Raw genomic sequence first — 25,636 nt, forward strand, 5'->3', positions numbered from 1 at the left:
CCAAACAATCCTGTTTAAATGTTATCAGACCTGAAATGCCATAACCAGCATTCCCACAAACATACTTTTAATTCCAAACATGCTGACATTCTATGACTAGTCATTCTAAAGACCGGTGAGTCCATGTGTAGGAAGTACACAGCTCCAAAGAAAACATTTTTAAGTACATCACGGCCACTTTTTGTTTTGTTTTAAAGCATGTACTTTTTAACCATAACCACCCTAAAAATATAGTGGTGCTAAAACAGGTTTATAAAATGCCATCTCATCTTTTTTCAAAACCTGACCTAAATGCCAACACTGGCATAGGTAAATCATTAAAAGATCTCTTCCCCCTCACCTATAAAGCATTAAATGGTTGACATACTTATTTAAAAAAATACATTTCCTACAAGAAATACTTCAAAATTAACTTTGCTTCTTGAGTTTAAATGAAAACTAAAAATATTGCATATAAATTAGTCTTTACCAGTAATAATATGGAACATCTGCTTGCCCTTCTCAAAGTGAACATCATTGGGGATGAACGCTATATCATCTTGAACTTCAATGCAAGGGTGTCTGCAACCTTTCAGCACAATCTTTCCTTGTCCCTTTTCCAGAATAACCGGACGTACGTATGGCACAGGAGCTCCATTTGATACGTGAGCAAAACTGACAACAGCATCTAAGTGAGCTATCACATCATTCATTGTCTGTATTGGCTCTACATATCCTGTTTAAAGAAAAGCAGAACAATGCATCTATAAGTATACTGAATTTACAATTTATTCAAATAAAAAAAACAAGGACATTTTAAACCTAAATGTTGTGGATACTATGAGAAACAAAAGACTGCAAATTTGCAATGAAACTGCATGGTACATCCCAAATTAGAGTTCAACTCATCTTTCACATACTTTCCAGTCAACTTCCATGATCTGGTCACAAATCGCATGGCTTTTTATATTAAATTTCCTTTAAAGCAAATATAGAAACCAATGAAGTAATGAATCAGTCTTTAATAAAGAACTCAATTCATCTTGCAGACTGCCTATTGCAACTGATAGTTACACATCTGAGCTGAATGATAATACAACTGTGTAAAACAGACTTAACTGCTCATGTGATAGATGATAGACTCATATACCATATCTGAAGTGACAGTTAAGTAGTTATGTGATTCCTGTAGCTGGACCACAAATGTATGATTGTTCTCAATATATAAATGGGGAAGAGGCATGCCCACTACTAATTGCCTCTTACTGGCATCAGAGAAGGGGGGAAGCTTATTTAAATATGGAAATCCTTCCCTCTCACACAATCTCTGGTGACCACTATTTGGATGTGTCATGAAAGCAAGGTTGTGAGAGCACATACTGTGTAGTTGTTTAAATTCTATAACCTGCTAATAATATTAAGTGTCTGTTAGAATCATAGAAGATTAGGGTTGGAAGAGAACTTAGATGGTCATCTAATCCAACATCCTGCTCAAAGCAGAATCAACCCCAACTAAATCATTTCAGCCAAGTTTTGACAAGCTTGGTCGTAAAAACCTCTGAAGGATGGAGATTCCACTCCCACCCTAGATAACTCACTGCTTCACCACCCTCCCAGTGAAACACTTTTTCCTAAAATCCAACCTACACCTAACCTAACCCACTGCAACTTGAGATCACCACTGAGACTAGTCTAGCTCCATCCTCTTTGGAATCCCTCTTCAGGTATTTGAAGTCTGATATTAAATTTCCTCCCCCCACCCTATTCTTTTCTTCTGCAGACTGTTGGGGGGGGGGGTGTCAAACCTCTAATTATTTTAATATCTACAAGTGGTACAGGAAACCCCCGCCTTACGATGGCCTGAGTTGCGAACCCCTGCACTTATGTCTGTTTCTGTAAGTGCAGAAGGGGCTGAATCCCCCGACTTACATCCCAGCCCGCATTTACGATGGCACATGGTGCCTATCGGAAATGCGGGTTCAAGTTACGATGCCCCCACTTGCAACACTTCCCCAGGAACTTATTACGCTGCAAGTCAGGGGCCGCCTGTATAACATGTCAAAAAACATGACTAATACAGTGCAAAAAAATTTATTCCAGAAAATTCTACTAGACAATCTTCACCGGGAAATTAGCACTCTCTCAGGGTAGGTCTACACTACAGTGCTATTTCAAATTAACTTAATTCGAAAGAGTTAATTCGAATTAAGCTAATTTGAAATAACACATCTATACAAAAAAACTATTTTGAAATAGTGTTTTGCTATTTCAAAATAGCGCGTCCACACTGAGTGGACACTGAACCGAAGTTAAGGCTGGCCGGAACCAGTGCTGGCAGGGCATCAGGTTAGGACTTAATGTGTGGGGATGCTGCCTGAGGCTAACTGAGCTCCGTGCTTAATGGGACCCTACCCCCACCCCGGACAGACAGTTCTCAGGGTTCCCCGCTTGCTTGTTTACCTCGATGAGGGACAACAAGGCAGTCCTATCTTGGAGTGCCCATACTTGGGACACCACAGCACTCAGCCACATGTAGCCAGAGCTGCCCCTGGGCACACCGGTGCATTTCATGAGGTCATTGCCATCAGCCCGGCTGCACTTGCTGCAGGCTGCCATCTGGGGGTCCATCAGGGGGCTGTCAGGATCCAGGAGCCCTCAAAGCCTCCCTGGTCCTCCCCACCGGGGGCTCGTGCCCCATTCCTCCCTCACGTCCTTCCACTTAGCCCTCCCTAGCCTCTCTTCCCGGTGTCAAATAAAAGACACGTATGTTCAAAAATAGAAACTGGGTTTACTGAATAAAGCTGGGGGGGGGGGGGCGAGGGGGGGGTGGACCTCTGTGGAGACTGGGAAAAGGAGGTGGGAGAGGGGAAGAGAGGGTGGAAGAGGGGAGGGGGAAACCTGGGAGGAGGGAGCTGGAAGGAGGAAGCAAAGGGAAGAAGGGGAAAGGGGAAGCTCAGGGTTGGGGGGTCTTGCCGGACCAACCTGACTTCCATGCAAACCTGCTTCTGGGTTCGCATGTGGCCTTTGGTGACCAGGCTGGTAGCTATCCTGCCATAGACGGCCGTGTTCCTCTGTCTAGGGCTGAGATCATGGAAGTTGGGGGCATCCCCCCCCAAACCTGAATACGGTCCATGATCTCCACCCTGGACCAGGAAGGTACCCACCTTCTCCAGCCCCTAACAGGCTCCTGGGAGCTGGCAGAATGCTCCTGGGGAGCGGTGGAGGGCTGGCTGCCAGTGGCTTGCTGGCTCATATTTTGGGGCCACTGAGTCAGGGGCCCCGGTGGCCACTGCTGGCTCTGGGCTGGAAGGCTTGGAACTGGCACAGGCACTATGGCCAGGGTCTACCCCTTCAATGTCTCCAGGGTTGGGGGAGAGGAGAGTAAGCTTTCCTGGTTGTACCCAGAGTGGCCACCAGGGCTCTCTGGGAAGGGCTGGAGGCCCCCTATTTCGAATTAAGTGTCTACACAGCACTTAATTCGAAATAGCTATTTCGAATTTGGCAGTACTCCTTGTAGAATGAGGTTTACCAAATTCGAAATAAGGGCTCCACTATTTTGAATTTATTTCGAAATAGCAGTTTGCCTGTGTAGATGCTATTAAAGTTAATTCAAAATAACTGCTGTTATTTTGAATTAACTTTGTAGTGTAGACATACACTCACTGAGTCTTAACTAGCTCTTGACATCTAATTCTACAATGGGGTACAGAGCAATTAAGAATTATATACCCAGTCCAGTCTGTAGAAAATTTCTATATTAAACTGCCTCCACTGCAGGCAGACAGAAAAATTATGTTTAAATATAGGTATACTCGCTAGGCTTGTGTTATAACAGCAGTGAAGTCTTTAAATAAGTGGAAAGACCTAATTGTATATATGGTGGACATTTACTGTGGAAGGTGCCATCTTTACAAACCTCTTAATTTGCTTTCATGCAGTTGCACACATCACAGAATTATAGGGTTGGAAGAGACCTCAGGTGGTCATCAAGTCCAACACTCTGCTCAAAGCAGGACCAATCCCAACTAAATCATCCTCGCCAGGACTTTGTCAAACCGGGACTTAAAAACTCCTAGGGATGGAGATTTCACCACCTCCCTAGATAACCCATTCCAGTGCTTCACCACCCTTCTAGTGAAATAGCTTTGCTTAATATCCAACCTAGACCTCCCCCATTGCTCCTTGAGACCATTGCTCCTTGTTCTGGCATCTCTCACTACTGAGAACAGCCTCTCTCCATCCTCTTTGGAACCCCGCTTCAGGTAGTTAAAGGCTGCTATCAAATCCCCTCTCAATCTTCTCTTCTGTAGGCTAAACAAGCCCAAATCCCTTAGTCATGTGCTCCAGCCCCCTAATCATTTTGGTTGCCCTCTTCTAGACCTTCTCCAATGCGTCCACATCCTTTCTGTAATTGGGGGCCCAGAATTGGACTCAATACTCCAGATGTTGCCTCACCATCACCGAATAAAGAGGAATAATCACTGCTCTAGATCTACTGGCAACGCCCCACCTAATGCTCTCCAAAATGCCATTAGCCTTCTAGGCTACAAGGGTACACTATTGACTCTCATACAGCTTCTTATGCACTGTAATCCCCAGGTGTTTTTCTGCGGAAGCGCTGTTTAGCCAGTCAGTCCCCAGCCTGTAACAATTCCTGGGATTCTTCCATTCCCAGTGCAGGACTCTGCACTTGTCCTTGTTGAACCTCATGAGATTCCTTTTGGCCCATTCCTATCAATTTGTCTAGGCCACTCTGGACCTTATCCCTACCCTCCACTGTATCTACCTCTCCCCCTAACTTAGTGTCATCTATGACCTTGCTGAGGGTGCAATCCATCCCCTCATCCAGATCAATAATAAAGATGTTGAAATAAACCAGTCTCAGAACCGACCCTGGGGACACTTGGCTTGACATCAATCGCCAATCAGATATCAAGCCACTCATCACTACCCGTCGAGTCTGACAATCAAGGCGTTTTTCTATCCACCTTACCAGTCCATTTATCCAATCCATACTTCCTTAACTTGCTGACAAGCATACTGTGAGTGCAGGCGAGGATACTACGGAATGTATATTAAAGCAAAAGACAGAACTAATAGCTACTGCATGATGCAAACTATGAAAAATAAGAGCCAACCAAGCCAAACAAATGCTTGCTTTGCAATTTATTAGTAAATTCTATACCATAGTAGCAGAAAAAACATAAGCGTATGCAATTCCAACTGACTATAGTCAAGCAAATGAATACAACAGAAATTGGGAATAAAAGTTAAACAAGCTTTATGCAAAAAATCATTTTAGGGACTTTTGCAGTCTTTAATGCTAGATGTAAGTAAACAAAATTGAATATAAAACTTCAGCGGAGATAAAGACATTCAGTCTTCTAAACATTTTGTATTTATTTCATTAGGGTACAGACCAGGACCTACAATTTTTATAATCTGCAACAGTTTCTATGGCAGAATGAGAAATCTTGAAGTAATTTCTATTTATTTTCAGCATCAAATCATGCTTAACTATCTATTCCCAAAATATATTTGCTAGGAGACACAAGCTAAAGAAAAAAAAAAAATAGGACAAAGCTATTGCAACAAGTATGTGTCACAACTGTTGCTACAAACAAGTGCACATATGCATCTTCTGTAGGTCATCATTTTACACAGCAAGGAACATACATACGCTGCAATATAAATTGATTGTTGATCCATCTGTACCTGACATTTTGCCTTCTACTAGCAGCTTGTTTGGTTTCTGGTTACTCATTCTCCCTTTCAAGCACTTGTAATTTTAACAGTTATTTAAAAACAACTTCAAAGCCAGTTCTTAAGAACAATTCACATAATTAATAAGAGCATTTATCAGATCAACTTAAAGTTAAGAAAGTATTCATAAAGACAGCACAGTTATACAACATTGCTTCCTACAATTTTTGTTTTTTTTTTTTTTTTTGGCTATTCTTTGGCTCAAAGATGCATATCTCTCAGCTCTTTCCTTAGTGGGACAGTGACTCATTTAAATGAAGCCCGTAAATTGCTTTTTCTCCCCCCTCCCCCCCCAGATTTGGGATTTATGTTCATGAGCCTTTTAATTTTTCCCAACAAGATTTAAGAATTGCTTTGCTTCCAGATAAGTTACAATATGTCAGCACTCTTCACCCAGGAACATTAAACATTATGGCCATGTGACTAGGTGACCAATCCATCTTTAAACAGTTTGGGAGTTAAAAGGAGCAATTAAGAATTATATACCCATGCTTGAAGCCATCTACAAACTATAGATCATTTGACTTATGTATACAGGAACAAAGAAAAAGTTATAGTAAGTTCTCCAAACATTTCAACTTATTTGTTAATAGCACCTTATTTACCTGAAGCAATATTAATGATTTCTTTAACAATGGCTTCCTGAGCCTCTTCATACTCTTCTCTGTTTTTTATGTAGTCTTCATTGAAGGAGCTCAATTTACTGTAAACAAAACCACAATATTTCAAGTTGATGTTCTCAGTCTGTACTATCACTACCATCATATCGTATATATAGTAGCCCAATGTTTGTGACTAACATTGAAATGCTGGCTGTTCCCTCTGGGCGGAGACAGACAGGAGTGCAGCCAGGAAACGGCAAAAGCGGGGACTGAAGCAGCCACCAGAATCAGCCCGTTTGCAGCAGACAGGGTTGGTGCTGCAAACAAGGGCTGCTGGACTCAGTGTGAGCTGGGACCGAGCTGTCCCAGTTCGTGCTGATCACTTTGCCCCTGCATTTTAAATGTCCTAAGAGCCCGGCAGCTTTTACTACATTTAAAATGCAGAGCCACAGCATGGGTGGCTCCTGGAGCAGTCCCAGCTCAAGCTGGCTCCTGGAGCTACCTCCACGGTGGCTCTGCAGAGTAGTCCTATCGACTAATTGTTCAATTGATACAAATTGTATCAACTATACGATTAACCTGATAACTGAATTTAACATCCTTGGTATGAAATACTGATTCATCACAGGAAGTCTTATGTTTTGCCCAATAGAAGAAGGTCCATAGATACCAGGACAAACCACAGTGGAACATCAAAAGACAAGACTTTGTTGATTACTTGCCCTTCACACCTATGAAAAGGAGATATGCATGGGGACTTGTCCCAACAGCTTGAACTCTGGGGAAAGGGAATAAACCCCTGACAGGAAGCAATTGCAACTCTTTACTGCCTGGACTTGGAAGATGCAAGATTTCTAATGTAAGGGATCTCTGTGCTTGGCCTAGGTTAACCGTAGAAGACTTTAGCAACCTTTATTACACTCTCAAATGTGTTAATCTGGGGTTCCAAAGCTATGTTTTCTTGCTTTCATCATCTTTTTCTTAACATAATATATTTTTAGTTAATGTATTATACAATTGTAGTTAATTCTTGTCTTTGGTGTAGAACTGAAAGTGCAGCTGATCTGGGATAAGTGACTGATTGTCTGAGACTGGAAATAACCTGAATGTTGCGATTTTTGGTATAAAGGACCATCTATCACAAAGGCAAGCTTACTTGGGTGACAAGATATATTGGCGTATGCTAGGGGACTATCTGACTCCATATTAGGACTACTGTAGTGCCTGAGGAGATCATACTTGGTACTTGGTTGGTGAAATCTAAGTTTAGAAGTCTCAAGCAATTTGAAGGCTGTGCTGCTCTCCTCCTTAGCAGTCTGCTTCTGAGCTCCTCCAAGCAACTTTACAACGTGATGTTCAAGAGACTGTTTAAATAAATGTATATACCTAAATATACCTCTAAGCTACCTTTTAATCTCCGCTCTCCAGGCTAGGGTCAATGGGGCTGTATGGTCATTGTGCCTATTCTACAAATAGAGGAAATTCAGCTCCATTACTTAGTCTATTTTGAGTGCCTTTATCGCAAACAAAATTTCAGTTTTTTCTAAAAACGATCCCTTGGCTTACAGGATTTTTATTTATAAGTAGTATCAGGATGTTTTCAATTGTTAAATACTGTTAATTAGCTATGGAAGATGCTAAATTTAATGTCAATTTTAGTTTGTGAAGTAAAATTGAGGACAAAAGATAACTGCTTTAAATTTCCGGGATGTTCTGAAGAACATTATAGTATTTCAAACAAATTAATGTTTATTCCTTCAATCTTGATTTTGATCATCTACTCAAATGTACAACACTAAAACAGCATATTTGGGGAGGCCAAGACAAGAAAATTCATTAAGCAAAATATACTAGAGACTAGAAAGAATTACTTGCCAATAGCTGAATATAAAATTCAGGGATAACTATTTTCTACAACCACCTGCAAGAATGCCTTCACTTTGGCTGTCTCTATTGACAACTGAAGCCAAATCGTCCAACAAACATGGACTGAAATCAAAGTAGCAAAGATATTTGGTAGGGATGTTAAAAGGCAGGTAATTAGGTAACCGTATAATCGGTAGAAATCTTAGTGATTACACAGTTACATACTGTGGGCCTTCCGGCTGCTGGTCCCGCTCCCGGGGAGTCGGCTGCGCTGCAGGCTGTGCAGTATAAGCTATGATTACACAGAAGAGGGAAAAGCCCAAGCGATTCAGTATGTAAATATGCAAACAGTATTTTTCTGAGAGAAAACCCCCACAAGTCTTGTGATGAAGTGGCAGATTGTATGTGCTCTGTTTGCTTTGTTATGTTGCATGTGATTTCTACTAGCCTCTAGTAAAACCATATGTGCCTCAGTTTCCCTGGGCACAGACCCAATAGCGAGATGGTAGTGGGAATGTGGGAGTAATAGCCTCCTGCATGTATACACAATGCCTGCTGCTTTCTGTAACCTGAGCCTGGGAGGGGGAGTGAGACCAGGTGACATCTTTTGTCTGGAAAGCTGGACAAAGGCTGGCTGCAGAGGGAAGATGGGTTGCTGGGGTGCAGAGGTGGGAGGTAGGGCCCTTGGCTCTGACCCTCCTTTCCCCAAGATGGATTGTACTGATTGTTTCTGATTCCTGTCTGTTCTATGCTGTTTTGTTGTGGACCTAATAATCCTTCTGTTCTACTTGCTGGCTCAGAGTCATATCTGGCTCTGGATAGGGATGCAAGAACCGATGGCTCCCCAACACTTTGGCTACAGGTCTGCACACAAAGGGATGAATTAGAATCTCAAAGTAAACAAATGCAGAAATAAATTGTACCTGTTTGTGAATTTCACACCATTCTTCTGGGTATCTAAGATCTTATATTTTGCATTGTTCCGGAGGACTTTCTCTTCCCGGCAGGTAATTCGGAAGTAATGTCCTAACTGTGAATTGGAGTCCAGTTTCATGTTCTTGCCAGCTTCCAAGCCTTTTCAATAAGAGGAAGGTAGGATAGGAAACAAGACATGAATGATTTCATCATTAGTAATACACCATATTATCCCCATTCTCTGAATGCTGCCTGTCAGCTGGGCTGCCTTTTAATTGATATGAGGCAAGCCAAATTTAATGTTCATCTCTTCCATGCTACAGATAGGAAACATCTGAGCTGTGTTTGAAAACGATTTCTCTCACCTCTACCATTAATTCATTAAACCTGTTCTATAACTGGTGTTCTTCGAGATGTGTTGCTCATGTCCATTCAACATAGGTGTGTGTGCCTGCCACATGCACTGGTGACAAAAGTTTTTCCCTAAGCAGTACCCGTAGGGCAGGGCTCCCCAGCACCCCCTGGAGTGGCACATGCATGTCGCACTATATAGGACACTCCCTGGCCCCTCCCTCCTCAGTTCCTTCTTGCCCGAATGCCGACAGAGGGGAGGAAGGGTAGAAGGTGCATGGACATGAGCAGCACATCTCAAAGAACACCAGTTACAGAACAGGTAACTGTCTTTTCTTCGAGTGCTTGCTCATGTCCATTCAACGTAGGCGACTGTAAGCAGTGTGTGCGGAGGCGGGTAGGAGTTATGAGAATGCAGACTGCAGTACAGACCTGCCAGATGTAGCATCATCCCAAGCCTGCTGTGTGACGGCATAACGAGATATGAATGTATGTACTGATAACCACGTGACCTCCCGACAAATGTCCTGGATTGGGACATGAGCAAGATAAGCACATGAGGAAGCCTGAGCCCTGGTAGATGGGCCCTGCTCAGCTCTGGCAGTTGAGCTCCTGCCAACACGTAGCACATGCAGATGCAGGAAGTGATCTACTTGGAAAGTCTCTGTGAGGAAGTCAGGGAACCCCTGCCTCACTCTGCATAGCCACAAAGAGCTGTGTGGACCTGTGAAAGGGCCATGTCCTCTCCAGGTAGAAGGCCAGCGCCACGTGCACATCCAATGCATGGAGGCTCCTCTCCTCATTGGATGCATGAGGCTCAGGATAGACGACCAGCAGAAATATGGCTGGGTCCACATGGAAGGCAGAGACCACCTTAGGGAGGAAGGCCTGCAGCTGGACCTTATCCTTGAAGAACCGGGTATCTGATGGTTCTGACATCAGGGTACGGAGCTGTGACACCCGCTTAGACAACATGATGACAATCAGGAAGGCTACCTTGAAAGAGAACAGAAACAAGGGACACGTGGCCAGGGGCTCAAACAGAGGTCTCGTGAGCCACGTCAATACCAGGTTCAGGTCCCACGGTGGAAGAGGGTCTCTGGTCTGGTAGCAAAGTCATTCCAGGCCTCTCAGGAACTGGGAGGTGACATCATGAGAAAACTGAAAATGACACTACATGGGCAGATGAAATGCAGAAATGGCCAGCAGGTGGACTCTAATGATAACCAAAGCAAGACCTTACTGCTTCAGATGGAGCAGGTAGTCCAAGATTTCCTGAAGGGAAGCTTCATACTGGATGACCTGACATTGCTGTGCCCATACTGAGAAACAGGCCTACGTGGCAGCATAGGTGGACCATGTCAAGGGCTTTTGACTCTCGAGGACAACCCTCTGAACGTGCCGGCTCACAGGAGTTCAACCGTGGATGAACCATGCCATAAGGTGGAGCGAGCTGAGGTTTGGGTGTATCCTGGGACACCAAGTCCAGTGTCAGTGGCAACTGCTTGGGTGCCCAGGATACTAGGTTCATTAGTGCCCCAAACCAGTGCTGGCGAGGCTAGGCCAGTGCGAAGAGGATCACTGTTGCCTTGTCCTTCTTGACCTACTGCAGGACTTTACTGATGAGGGGAAAAGGAGGAAAGATCCTCCGACCATGGGTACAGAAATGCTTCCAGAAGGGAGCCCCATTTGAGGCCAAACTGGGAGCAGAACCAGCTGCATTTCATTTCTTTTGTCATGAAGAGGACCACTAGGGGAGAGACCCAGTCGTGGAAGAGGGAGACTGTTGCCTCGGGGTGTAGAGCCCACTTGTGATGAGAGGAGAACTCTCCACTGACATGGTCTGCAATTGCATTCTGTACCCCTGAGAGGTGATGGGCCTCTAGCACCATGCCATGAAGGACGCAAAACTCTCAGAGCCTCAGTTTCCTTGCTGAGCTCCGGGGAACCCCTCCAGGAATTCCCCTCCAGCCTGTTTATGTAGTATGTGGTGATGGTGTTGTTTAAGAGAACACCCACCACTTTGCCTACGAGAAACACCCGCATGCGTTTCTGACTGCCCTGACCTCTTTTATATTTGTGTGGAGCAATCTCTCCTTTATGAACCACACACCCTGAGCGTGAAGAGTCCCCATCTGGGCCTCCCAACCACAGTCCAACACATCAGCTTCTTGTACTCTCAAATACAGTTGGGGATGGCATAAGATTATTGACATGACATGGTCCAGGGTTGTCCACCAAGCCAGGGCTGACAGCAAAAAAGGTGGAACCAACACTGCCCTTACTATGATCACAAAGAAAAAAAAGTTTCTTGCCATTTCAACCAGAAAGGACATTGTCTCAATGACTTGATTACCTGCATCCTGCTTCAAAGGCCTTTTAAGACTACACTTGAAAGAGAATCCTCTGAACTGTCATTCATGCTTAAATTCGACACTTTACACCTAAGCTTAAACAAAGACATCAATTATCTTAACCATTACAAAGATAGCTTCCCCAATTATCACCTCTAATATCATTAGCTCATAGACATTTCCCCCCCCCCCCCATTCCCTTTCTGTTCTGAAATTTGATTTGTCCTTTTCATATGTGTTCATTTTTTTTAATTGTATCCTTTGGTATATATGGTTGTGACAATTTTCTTCCACTATTTGATCTGAGGAAGTGGGTCTGGCCCACGAAAGCTCATCACCTAATAAACCATCTTGTTAGTCTTTAAAGTGCTACATAGTCCTGTATTTTGTTTCTTGCCCTTTCTATGGAGTGTCTTGCTGGTGTGTACACTCATGCCAGCCACAGCTGTAGGGTTTTCATCCTGAGCCAGACGAGGTGCACCACTTACATGCAAGTAGCCATATGCGCCTGGATCTATAGGCACACCCTTGCAGTGGTCCTGGGTACGGTGGTGACTTGCTGACTGAGGTCCGACAGGGCCTCAAACCTCTCTTAAGGAAGCGATGCTCTGGCAGCAGTAGAGTCCAGGACTGCTCCCATAAACTCTATCCTTTGAGCTGACACTAAGAAAGACTTTTTCTTTTTAATCACTAGGCCAAGTTGGAGGCAAGTGTCCAGGAGATGTACGTTGCTCTGGACCTTCAGTCTCAATGAACCTTTGACGAGACAGTCACCCAAGTAAGGGTTCATCTGTACTTTCCCACTACACACCTCAGGAAGCACTTGTGACCTTCAAAGATTGCAATATGGAAGTATGAACCCGTGCAGTCGAGGGCAGCATACCAGATCCTGGGATCCAGGTAAGGAATGATGGAGGCCAAGGAAACCATTCAGAGCTTGAAGCAGATCAAAAATGTGTTGAGGCTGTGCAAGTCCAATATAGGGCATATGCCCCCTTTTGCCTTGGGAATAAAAAAGTAGCAGGAGTAGAAACCTTTGTTCTCAAACTCCAGTGACACCCTCACCACTCCTCCCACCTGGAGCAGCTGTGATAGCTCCTGCTTGAGAAGATGCTCATGAAAAGGGTACCTGAAGAGGTACGGGGGTGAGGGTGGAAGGTATTAGTCATGTTACAACAGTGGCTAGAACTCAACAGTCCAATGTAATGTCCTTCCATGCCAGGAGGAAGAGACAGAGCCTGGAGGAGAACAGACGGGCAGGATCTTAGAAGTCTGGTATGTCGTTCACAGGTGCACCATCAAAAGGTACACTTGCCCTGGGGTTTTGTCTGGCTGGTCAATTCCTGGCCAGTCAGAAGATGGTGGTCCAGTCTCTGCTTGGGGAGTTTCAGACTTGAACAGGCTCTCTCTTGGCGAGGATATTGGCCGGTTGGTTGGACGGACTGGGCCTTAAACCTCTTCCTCTCAGACCCAGGGATACAGAGGCCCAGAGTTTTCAAGGTGGTATGGGCAATGAAGCTTGGTATCCTTCTGTTCCATGAACAGGGCATCAGTGTCAAACGGGAGGTCATGGATGGAGTTCTGTGCCCCTGGAGACAGGCCCAACAGGGAAGCCAGGCCACACACCTCATGGAGATAGCAGAAGCCGTAGAGCGAGCAGCAGATTCCAGAGCATCAGATGTTGCCTGTAAGGTTGCCAGCAACAGAATAACCCTCTTTTCCACCAAGGCTTTAAACTCCTTGAGGGAACCTTCAGACAAAGAAACCTCAAATATTGTCAGCACCTGCCAGGTGTTGACTTCATACCTGGCGAACAAAGCCCTGTGGTTCGCCACCTGCAGCTGAAAGCTGGCCAATGAATAAAGCTTTCTGCCAAACAAGTCCAGGTGTTTGGAGTCTTTATTCTTGGGGGTGGAGGCCGACTGGCCCTGACGCGCCCAGTGGTCAACCAACTCCACCTTGAGGGAGTTGGGTAGGTATACAAGTAGTCATGGCCCCCTGCTGGGACAAAGTACTTCCGCTCTTCCCTTTTGACTATAGGTGGGATGGAGGAAGAGTTCTGCCAAAGAGTCTTGGCAATTTTGGCAACCGCCTCATGCAAGGGCAAGGCTAGTCTGCCAGGTCCCGCTTGCCCAACAACTCCAAATGCAATTCCAAAGTCTCTTGCACCTCCTCAGGCCCAAACCATTAGCCACCCACCTCAGGAGGTCCTGGTGAGTTCTCAAATCCTCCAGGGGCATGGCCAGGAGAGAAGCCACTATTGCCTCATCCTGTGATGAAGAGGAGGAAGCCAAGGCAGGTTGGCCTTCATCATGAGGTGGTGGGTTGCTCACTTGCCTGAACACCCTGCTGAGAAAGGGCTGATGCCCCTAGATCCCATTGAGGCCCCGCAAGACACTGGCAGCACCGGGGGGGCCTGGGACGCTCTGGCAATGGAACAAGTAAGCTGTGGCTGAACCAGGAAGCCCCAGGGAGACCATGGGTACCATTGTGCTTGCCATTGAGATGATGGCCACGGCATGCCTTGGGACAACACCATCAGTGCCAAGGTTGATGGCACTGAGGGTTATGCCAACTGCTGCACTGGAGGAATGGAAGCCACATCTGAAACCACACTGCAGGAGTGGATGTTTGCCAATGCCCAAGATCACACTGCAGGAGTGGATGTTTGCCAATGCCCAAGATGAAGACTGGGAGCAGCAACCCCTTCAGTACAGATACCTCACTGACAGAGACCTCGGTAACTGAGAGCTTCCACATGTCTATGGGAGCCACAGTTCCCCAAAGATCCACTCCTCGAGTCCAGGGAACAGTGCTGGAGGGAAGAGCCATGGTGATGGGATGGGGACCAGGATCATGGGATGGGCCTCTGCAGCCAGAGTAACTTGGCGCCGGTGAGTATCTATGGTGCAGCAAATGGTGTCAGTGCCATGGAGAGGACACCATCAACATAGCGAGTAGGGAGAATCACTGTCCCCGCAGTGCCCTTGGTGCCAGGGGACACGTGTCCAAAGGTCTGTGCACCAACTCGAGCAATGCGGGAGACTGCACGTCATGCCCTGGTCTCTCTCATACAGACCTGTGGGGACTTCCATGTGCTCTCTTCTCGATTGCCAGAGGAGTTGGGACCGGACTGTGTCGGGTGATCAGGAGCCAAACAGCAGCTTCCCACTCTGCAGAGGGCTCGTCAGTGTCGGGAGCATGGTACTAGCATAGCAAGTATGTCCCGTACAGCCTGAAAGGCCTCCGGCGTGGAGGGAAAATGCACCTCCAACACCAAAGGTGGTGACTTGGATGCAGAGCTCGGATCTTACTGAGTCTTCTCCAACCTGTCTGCTGGCTGGTCACTATTCTTCCCCTTGTCCTTATGAGGGGACTTGTCTCTGTTTGGCTGTCTAATGGGCTTGCCAGGGCCGTGGGCAACAAACGATGCCATGCTGCCAACACCGGCGGTGCTCTGTGCACCGAGGCACCAATATTTTATGCCAAGTCCGACGGCTGGTCTTGCGGAGCAAGCGCAGACTCCATTAAGAGAACTTTAAGACAAATGCTCCACTCTTTAATGGTTCTGAGATGGAAAGACCTACAAATACAACACTTGTCCAAGATGTGTCCTTCCCCAGTTCATAGGTACATAGCAAGTTCTAATCAAACTACAACACTACAGAGGGAATGCTTGCTGGCTAAGGCTGGAGCACATTGTGACAAACACTGTCATTGGTGGTAAGAAGGAGCTGAGGAGGGCAGAGCCAGGGAGAATCCAATATAGCGCAGCATGTGTGCACCAGTCCAGAGGATTCTGGGGACCCCAGCCCCTACGGGTATTGCTCAGGGAAAAACTTCCAGCACCTATGTATGTGGCAGGCGCACACACTTACATTGAATGGACATGAGCTAGTGCTTGAAGAAAAGCTTAATATTCTGAAAGAGTGTGTAGGGTACATCTGGAACTTCCAGAATAAGTAGCAGCAGAGTCACATTAGCAAAACCATGATGTAAATACAGAACTGAAATTTAGGTTAATTGAGTTTTACTAGTTTACTTTACCACTTTATTTTCATTAAAAGAGATTATGTGAATCATTGATCAATGTGAGATGTTCACGGACTATGCCCCATAAGAAACTGTAGTCTTTAAATGTTTTCTATTCCATTTTAAATGAAGTTTTATACCACAAAAAAAATAGGAATTTCCAGAATGGACACCCCCCATGACTAGATAAGAACACAATATTTCAATACACATTCCCCAAGGCTATACATAAAAATAATATCAGTAGAAAAGACTAGACAACGTTATAGTAAATACCTTCTGCACAACCCTGTAACAGATATACAGCAACTGATGAAACATTCTGAAACACCACCTTTCATAAACAGCAATTTGGGCACAAAGCTGCTTCTTATTCTCCACATATCACCTTAAGTAACACTATTAAAATCATCCAGCAGTCTAACAAATAATGAAATAATTAAAGATAAAATCATCTAAATCTTATATGGTCAGTAAATCTCAAAGAACTTTATAAATGAAGCAAGCATTAAAGGAAGTTTTACTTCACCATACCTAGTTCTCTGGCTGCAGTCTTTAGAAGTGACTGCATGTTCTCCTCTAATATGTTCATCTTCTCTCTCAACTCTGTCAGATTAGGATCAAAAGAAGCCTTCACAAGGAATTCATGATTTTCCACCTAGGAAAAGTAGAACAAGAATGAATGTAATTGTAGTAACACTTTGATTGCTACACATACATTCATTATGCAGAAGTTCAAGGTTTTTTCTTTAGTCATTTAGCTTGATTTTGGTTTATTCGTTTTTGCACATCATCACTTCACAATTAAGTGTTGTTTGTGTAATACTGTACTCTTATCTAGTAAGATTTTTTGCTCAATTGCAAATAAAGCATGGTTATGCTCCCCTTCTGGCAGGACACCCCCAACTTACTGTGTGTGATGCTCATTTCACTGGGCCCCGTGTATGCTAAGCTTTTTGAATTTAGTAAAGCATTTGATATAATCCTACAAGACCTTCTTATCAATAAAGGAGGGAAATACAGTGCAGGTGGGGAAACTACAAAATGGGTGCGTAACTAACGGGATAACCACTCTCAGAGAGTAGATATTAATGGTTCACGCTCATGCTGGAAGGGCATAACAAGTGATGGGAGATCTAGAAAACATGACTTATGAATGAAAACTGAAAGAATTAGGTTTGTTTAGTTTGGAAAAGAGAAGGCTGAGAGGGGACATGATAGCAGTTTTCAAGTACTTAAAAGGTTGCTACAAGGAGGAGGAGAAAGAAAATTATTCCCCTGAACTTCTGATGATAGGACAAGCAGCAATGGGCTTAAATTGAAGCATGGGAGGTTTAGGTTGAACATTAGGAAAAACTTCTTAACTGTCAGGATGGTTTCCCCTCCCCCCTCGCCCCCCCTCCCCCACACCTCCTCCCAGCCCGCCCCGCTCTGCTCCCCTCCCAGCAGCCATGCTGAGGCCTGGTATTTTTTTCCCCGTGGCCCAGTACTGGGCCACGATCCATAGTTTAGGAAACACTGGATTAGACAAACACTTATCAGGGATGATCTAGGGTGCTTTGTCCTGCTATGAGTACAAGGACTGGACTTGATGACCTCTTGAGGTCCCATCCAGTTCTAGTAATCTGTGATTTTAAATAGATTCTAATCACTGTCTCTTGCTAGAATTTCCTCCTGAGACTGGCACCAACTTGGTCCAACTGCCTAGCCCCTGAGAGTAGTACAGTTTCATCAGACTTCCCTATAACTTAAATATACCTTTTCCCACAACTCCAGCCTCATGGGAACTCTGGGTTTACCTCTTTAGAGATACGTAGTGTTCCATATTCTCAGTATGGAATAGACAGATGGATGGATGGACTGACTCACGGACAGACAGATGCAAAACTCTCTAAAAAGTATATATACATTTATACTCAATAAGTTACTCGAATATCCGTCTAATTGTAGCAACTTAAAATGTTCTATGGCAATACATTTTATCTTCTAGAGCAGGGGTGGGCAATACTTTTGCGGGGGGGGGGCACTTAATGAATTTTGCTATGTGGTCATGGGCGGATGGGCAGAGCTGGAGACTAGCCTCTCCCCGGAGTTGTCTGGGGCGGTGGGCTTTAAATTAGAAACACAACAAAGGGCTCATGGCTTCCGGCCCTGCTGCTACTGCATTGCCTGGCAGCTGCAGGCTATTTAAAAGACTTGTGATTCTGGCCCCTGCCAAGGTAGCACCATGACTGAGAGATCTCGAAATAGGATCCTGTTGTCTGAGCCACCGTCTGGAAATTCAGTTGCCTGGGCAGCAGCCAGATGCAGTCCATGTATCAGATCAAAGTGTTAGGCAAGCCAGATCTGGGCCCCGGGCCGCATCTTGCCCAGCCCTGTTCTAGAGCTACCAATTTTTAGATTAAACATTGAGTGTCTTAAGCAAGAGTGAACCAAACCAGTATAGGTCAGCACAATGCTTCATACTTTTTAAGAAACTATGCCATACCTTGTTCATGTCTAAAGTTGTTTCTATCATTTCCTGAAACTTGGAGAAGTCGGAGCTGAGATCGTTAAGAGGCATTACAAATACTGTCAGCAACAACATCTGATGTGTTCCTGTCAAAGAACAAAGTGTGATAAGTCATTATTTCTCTAAATATTACAAATTAACTTACCATCCTAAAGCAAAATAGCACCATCACACAACTAACGAGTAGTCAATTTTCACTACGCTGACATTTATATTTCTGTAAAGCCAGCATGTTTTCTGGATTGCAACTGTAATCCTATACAACAGCTAACAACAAACACTTCATATCAGTAAATAAATGTTTACATTTTTGCGATTATGAGGTGTAATTTAGTCACAGCACCTAAAGTTACATCAGTATTACTAATACGAATTATCCCACAATTGTGATTAAGTATAGAATAATAAGGTTTGCATCTGAATATGGTATACTCCTTTCATGTTCACAAGTAACCTCAGTGCACTAACAGGTAAAGATAGTACTATCTACTGGCTTTTTACCAGAACTTTCCCTTTCCTTATCAACATATTTAGAGAAACCCTAGTCTTTTTTCCATTTCACTTTCACACACACAATATAGTAAAGAATAAAATTGTGAAGCATGTAGAAGAACATAATTTGTTGGACAAAAGTCAACATGGTTTCTGTAAAGGGAAATCCTGTCTTACTAATCTATTAGAGTTCTTTGAAGGGGTTAACAAGCATGCAGATAAGGGGGATCCAGTAGATATAGTATACTTGGATTTTCAGAAAGCCTTTGACAAGGTCCCTCACCAAAGGCTCTTGTGTAAATTACATGGCCAAGGGATAAGAGGGAAGGTCCTTTCTTGGATTGCGAACTGGTTAAAAGACAGGAAACAAAGGGTAGGAATAAATGGTAAATTTTCAGATTGGAGAGGGGTAACTAGTGGTGTGCCCCAAGGGTCAGTCCTGGGACCAATCCTTTTCAACTTATTCATAAATGATCTGGAGAAAGGGGTAAGCAGTGAGGTAGTAAAGTTTGCAGATGATACCAAACTGTTTAGGATAGTCAAGACAGAAGCAGACTGTGAGGGACTCCAAGAAGATCTCACCAAACTCAGTGATTGGGCAGCAAAATGGCAAATGAAATTTAATGTGGATGAGTGTAAAGTAATGCACATTGGGAAAAATAACCCCAACTATATGTACAGTATGATGGGAGCTAATTTGGCTACGACAAATCAGGAAAGGGATCTTGGAGTTATCGTGGACAGTTCTCTGAAAACTTCCACGCAGTGTTCAGCGGCGGTCAAAAAGGCAAATAGGTTGCTAGGAATTATTAGGAAAGGGATAGAAAATAAGACACAGAATATCTTACTGCCCCTGTATAAAACTATGGTACGCCCACATCTTGAATACTGTGTACAGATGTGGTCTCCTCGCCTCAAAAAAGATATTTTGGCCTTGGAAAGGGTTCAGAAAAGGGCAACTAAAATGATTAGGGGTTTGGAGCAGGTCCCATATGAGGAGAGGTTAAAGCGACTGGGACTTTTCAGTTTAGAAAAGAGGAGACTGAGGGGGGATATGATAGAGGTATATAAAATCATGAGTGGTGTGGAGAGGGCCGATAAAGAAAAGTTATTTATTAGTTCCCACAATAGAAGAACTAGAGGACACCAAATGAAATTAATGGGTAGCAGGTTTAAAACTAATAAAAGAAAGTTCTTCTTCACACAGCGTGTAGTCAACCTGTGGAACTCCTTGCCAGAGGAGGCTGTGAAGGCTAGGACTATAATAGAGTTTAAAGAGAAGCTAGATAATTTCATGGAGGTTAGGTCCATAAAAGGCTATTAGCCAGGGGATAAAATGGTGTCCTTGGCCTCTGTCTGTCAGAGGTTGGAGAGGGATGGCAGGAGACAAATCGCTTGATCATTGTCTTTGGTCCACCCTCTCTGAGGCACCTGGTGCTGGCCACTGTCAGTAGACAGGATACTGGGCTAGAAGGACCTTTGGTCTGACCCAGTACGGCCGTTCTTATGTTCTAATATTAACCACTAAGAAGTAACTGATTGCTGCTCTAAATGATCTAGATATAGGACATATTTATCAGAATTATTTCTACTCTATAACATCTGAAAAAAATTGATGGGAACACCCTCATTTTGAAAAGAGTGAGCTGTTGGATCTGTTTTGAAATTGATGCCCTCTCTTTCAATTCTAGAATCTGGATTTTGTATTTATTTAGCCGCGAACCACAACCCATCTTTTTGTCCTCACGTATTTGGAGAGGTAAATGGTTTCATTTCCACAAAATCCAACACCACTCTGCCACCTCTTGATTTCTTTGGGACAAAAGTGAGGGGAAGAAACATATACTTCCTCAGTGTCTGTCTCCTGGTTTGAACACTCAGATCCCATTAGGTGCTGGACAGCTTTCAGCATAGGGGTGTGCATCTAAGAATTTACTGATTTTGTGTACTGAATTGTATTTGATCTGTGACATGGAGATCTCCCTGGGAATTATCTACAGAAACTGTCTTTAAGATTTGTCTATGGGAGCAGTAAATTGAAGTTTCCCTTTTAATTCCTCCCATATATCTTCCCTCACCCCCTCAAAAAACAAAACTAGTGCACAGTGCAAATAACAGCAGTGACATGTGACAAAGTTTGAAAAGCTCACTTCCAGTAAGGCAAACTGGGAGCATATTCTCTGCACCTACTTTTGCCTATAATAGTGGCATGAACTGAGGTGGCAGGCAGTATCTTGGTGCCCTCCAATCCATTTGTTCTGCTTCCATTCATCCCCAATTCTCAGTAGTGCAGAACTTGCAATGGGAAAGTTACATTAATCAGGCTCTTCAACCTATGGGGTTAAACTACTCCAAAAATATTCTCAGGTCCCAAAAGACTGCTGGACTTCAGTATCACAATGTATATGCTGAATGAGGAAAGTTCTCACTATCTTCTGTTAAGTTCTGCAGACCTTACCATCAGTATTCTGTTTAAAACATCTCAAACTTTTGAATTGTCTAGATTGCAAACTGCTTGAAAGTCATTCTTTTTCACAAATTGTATTATTTAATGATGTACCACACGTCCTTGAAGCAGTAGTAAATTGCTTCTTACACTTCATTCAACACCTCAATATTTTTCAGGAGTTAAACTGTGTGTAATCTGGGTACCAAGCGGTGTTTAATACCCCCTCCCCCTCCACACACAGAAGACACTCCGCTAACTCAAGCCAGCAAATGCTAAAAGGTGCACAAACTAGGAGACTAGACAATTCAGGAGATCACTATCAGCATTTCATGAACTCCAGTCTATCCAAGGTACACAGTGACCTGTCATTTCCATCTAAAGGCTATTAAATAAGCAAAATAAAAAGAGTTTATCTTTTTCAAGAACTGGTGTTCAAGCTGTGTTGTTCACACCCATTGCATTCTAGGTGTGCATGCGCGCCACATGCTCCAGTGGGAGCAGTTTTTCCCCCTCAGTATTATCCACAGGGAACCAGCTCTGGCACCCTCTGGAGTGCTGTGAGTATGCCATAATATAAAAGGTGCTTGCCAGCTCCCCCACCTTCAGTTCATTCATTTTGGAAACTGACAGTGTGGAAGGAGGGTAGGTCATGGAACAGACATGAGCGACAAATCTCAAAAGAACATCATCTACGAAAAAAGGGAATTGTCATTTATTCAAGTTCTGTCATGTCTGTTGTGAAAGCCCACTCGTAGAGTTCAGGCACCCTTAGCAGCCTTCCTTGCTCATGTCCATTCTATTCAAAGTGACTCCCAAGCAATACCTCCAGAGGTGGACATGGCAACTGCAACACATCTGAACCGAATGCAGTATCGTTCCTGGCCTGCTGAATGATATCATAGTAGGCCATGAACATGTGCATCGAAGATCACATTGTGGACCTCCCAATGTCCTGGATTAGGACATGAGCCAGAAATGGACAATTATTTTAATCTAAGTAGTCTGGAAAACAACTTTAAAGAGCAATGCAAAAAGACACAGCAGCACAGAGAAAAGAAATATGCACCAATATATTGGAAGTAGACAGAGTTTTAAATTGTGGAATTTAAGTTACACTGCAAAGCCAAGAATTCCAGTCCATCCACAATCTGACTAATATGGAGGCAATTGTGTTTCTCCTTCCAAAGAGCTGAAGGAACATGAATTGTGATACATATTCATTTTTTATTTAAGAGAACTCAGGAAAACAAACCTGAACTAATTTGGAGAAATAAGATGAAGTAAGGATGTGGTAGGGATTAGATAAACAGAATGTGAAATAATTTCTCTTCTCTCAAAGTGGCATCATCAATTTTTCATGGACTGGTTAACACAAAGCAGAATCAACACAGTGAAATAACCTCAAAATATTGTTAATTCTGAATACCTGATAAATGATCAGAATTAATTTAAGTAGCAGTAAAAATTCACCATGTTTAAAAGAATGAATAAAGTTTAATGATACAATTTAAATAACGATGTTAGATGGCCATGTTTTACAAATCTAAAGCCACAATGTAAAAATTCACAATAAAAGTCAAATTTAAGATTAAAAAAATACTGAATTTCTTTTGCCTGTGAATCACATAAAAGACACTTTTAAAATAGTTTAAATAATCATTTTCATTCTAGTTTTGTTACTTAGATTTAAGGCATGATGATACAAGATTTAATAGACTCAGTGAACAATGAATTATAAAAATAGTTCTCATTCACACTCTTTACATATATAATATATCATGTTCGTGAATAAGTGAAAGAAGCTTTAGCAAGAAACTCAAAATTAAACTCCATTTGTCACACTTTGCATTTATTTTTCATTTTATAATCCTATCAACAAATTCTCTGAATATAATTCCCATTATCAAAGTAAGCAAGCTGTGCACATACAGAGGAAGAGAAGAATTGACCTATAACAACTCCAAAAGTGAAAAGGAAAGGAATGAACCCATCGCATCACCTACCTCTGCTCTCCGCATTTTTATTTAATGAAACCACAATTCCACGATTGCCAAAATTTAAGGTTACTATAGCAAAAAGGTTTACTATGTCTATCAATTAAAATTAAAAATACTGTGTTATTGCACAGAAAATTGAAAGGTAAGAGCACTTTACATCTCTTCAAACATTAAGAAATTAAATTTTTGGCTGCTAAAATCAACATCTCTACTAATAATTTGCATAGTTCATAAAATTAAGACCAGCAATGTAAATAACTGCTTTACATCCTCCAGGGAAAAGTAGTCACAGTTGCCAGCTTAACAGTTTGATTGATCTTCTTCCCAAGAATCATTAAATCAGGAAACAAAAATCCTGAAATGTGTCAGATTCTCAAACTTACCAAAAATTATTTTCATATTCCACCTCTTCTGGTCTCAACAAACAAATGGATAGGAAAATGATCAGATCAAGGCTGACAAATACCATAACAGAATTGCACCTATCTGCACTCCATCAGCATCACTTCAACTGATCCCGGGCTCCTAATGTGCTGCCCCTTTGAGGCACCAGAGCAGCATTTCCAAGGGGTAGTGCAACGCAGAGCCCCAGATAAGCTGGGCACTCCAGCTGATCCGGGACTCTGTTTTGCGTTGCCCCTTTGATGCACTGCCACAGCACTTCAAAGGGGGAGCACTACATGGAGCCTGGGGTCAGCTGAGGACTCTAGCTGATCCCAGGCTCCATGCAGCACTGCCCTGTTGAAATGCTGCCGCAGAGTTTCAAAGGGGAGGCATGTGCAATTAATCACAATTACATTGTTTAATCGTGCGATTAATCGTGATTCAATTTTTTAATCACTTGACTGCCCTACTTATTTTATTAAATATGATATTCAAGTTAATTAACAAAAATCCTAGAAAAATGCTGCTTTTTATCAACTTTTAAACTGATAAATAAAGACAGGAGTCACAAATGATTCATGGAATATACTGTGATCTTATTTTACTTAAAGAAGGGTGTCCCCACAAAGGCAGACCCACTCAAAGGTGTAATCTCTACTGGAAGCTCTCTACAGAGACATACAGAAAAGACTGAGACTCTTCTGGAACCTTTGTTTGCTGCTTCATTGTGTTTCTTTTCTTTTTTTAAATACTCACTTAAATTGTGAGCGATTTACTTGTCATAATCATGGTGTTCTATCAGGCATGGTAAGAATTCCATAAGACTAAGATAAGGGATGTGGTCCCAGTTAACTGGCATAAACAGCTGAAATTAAGATTAAGCCTACTATTTCACCTGTCTCCCTCCCAACTACAGATTTTTAGTAATTTGGGGAATAAACTTACTTGGTGCTCAACATTTTTTGGGGAAAAAAAACCCACCTTATTCACCTCTAGAGTATGCATAAACATACATATTACAAGGACTTTTCCATCATTTTGTAAAGTCTTGTCGGTAACACAAGGACATTTTTAGTGAGACTGAGTCAAAATCTACCTTTTTAGTAATCTTCACTTTCCTAAGGGGAAAAATGCCTGCTTTCAATATGATCTGATAGTAACTTAATATGGTGGTCTATGTAACCACATTTTAATCTGTAGTAGATATATGAATTTTCCATGGTTTAACAGGTTTGCAATGGATTACACTTTACCCTGAATACTAGGCTCATATATATATGTAAGCCCATTTCCCATATAAGTGTTTGACAATATATCTTACTTTATGATGTTCTCCTTCCCTTTTCATACTGTACTACAATTTATCAAGAAAAAGAAACCTATTTTTGTTTATGGGCACTGAATACCTTCAGCTATTATCAGACAGAAATACCCAATTTCATTTTTCTCTTATTCATTATGGCTATAGTAGTCTCAGTTTTTGCCTGAAGTAATTAATATAAGCTCCCCTTCTAATAAAAATCAGATACTGCCAGCTGTTATTGACTTAAGGTGTGAAAAAGCTTTACCACATTAGTTTTTAATTAAAAAACAAAAAAAGTATTGACAGTTATTCCGCTAACGTTTTCACTTCTTATGAAGTTTTACTTTATTTAAACACTCACTATTAGAGAATTACTAAATTCTACAACTAAAAAGTTTCCTTCAAAAAAGTCAACAATAACCATGGTGTTACTTCCAAATAAGCAAACAAATTATTGTATTTAATTTTATTTTTCAAGAACGAACTCTCAAGACAGAATGGATTATGGGATATTTCTCCCTAGCAGTCATGATTGAACTTTCTCTCTTCACCACCTATCTGTTATAAAGTGTTTTTGCAAAATGGATACTGTACCATTTGGGACATTTTTATTTCTATTCACTTGTCCAATTCATCT

General features: G+C 42.7%; 1 protein-coding gene across 1 annotated transcript in view; it reads right to left on the minus strand.

The window, feature by feature from the left end:
• MSH2 (mutS homolog 2) overlaps positions 1-25,636 on the minus strand; it is a 92,015-nt gene that overhangs the window by 16,736 nt on the left and 49,643 nt on the right. Inside the window, exons 8-12 of the mRNA XM_075925390.1 lie at positions 18,351-18,460; positions 16,397-16,520; positions 9,134-9,284; positions 6,348-6,445; positions 470-715 (exon numbers count right to left, since the gene is read on the minus strand). Coding sequence (XP_075781505.1) covers positions 470-715; positions 6,348-6,445; positions 9,134-9,284; positions 16,397-16,520; positions 18,351-18,460 — 729 coding nt within the window. The remainder of the gene's footprint in view (positions 1-469; positions 716-6,347; positions 6,446-9,133; positions 9,285-16,396; positions 16,521-18,350; positions 18,461-25,636) is intronic.

This window comes from Pelodiscus sinensis, chromosome 3 (assembly GCF_049634645.1).
Source record: "Pelodiscus sinensis isolate JC-2024 chromosome 3, ASM4963464v1, whole genome shotgun sequence".
NCBI classification, from domain to species: Eukaryota; Metazoa; Chordata; order Testudines; family Trionychidae; genus Pelodiscus; species Pelodiscus sinensis.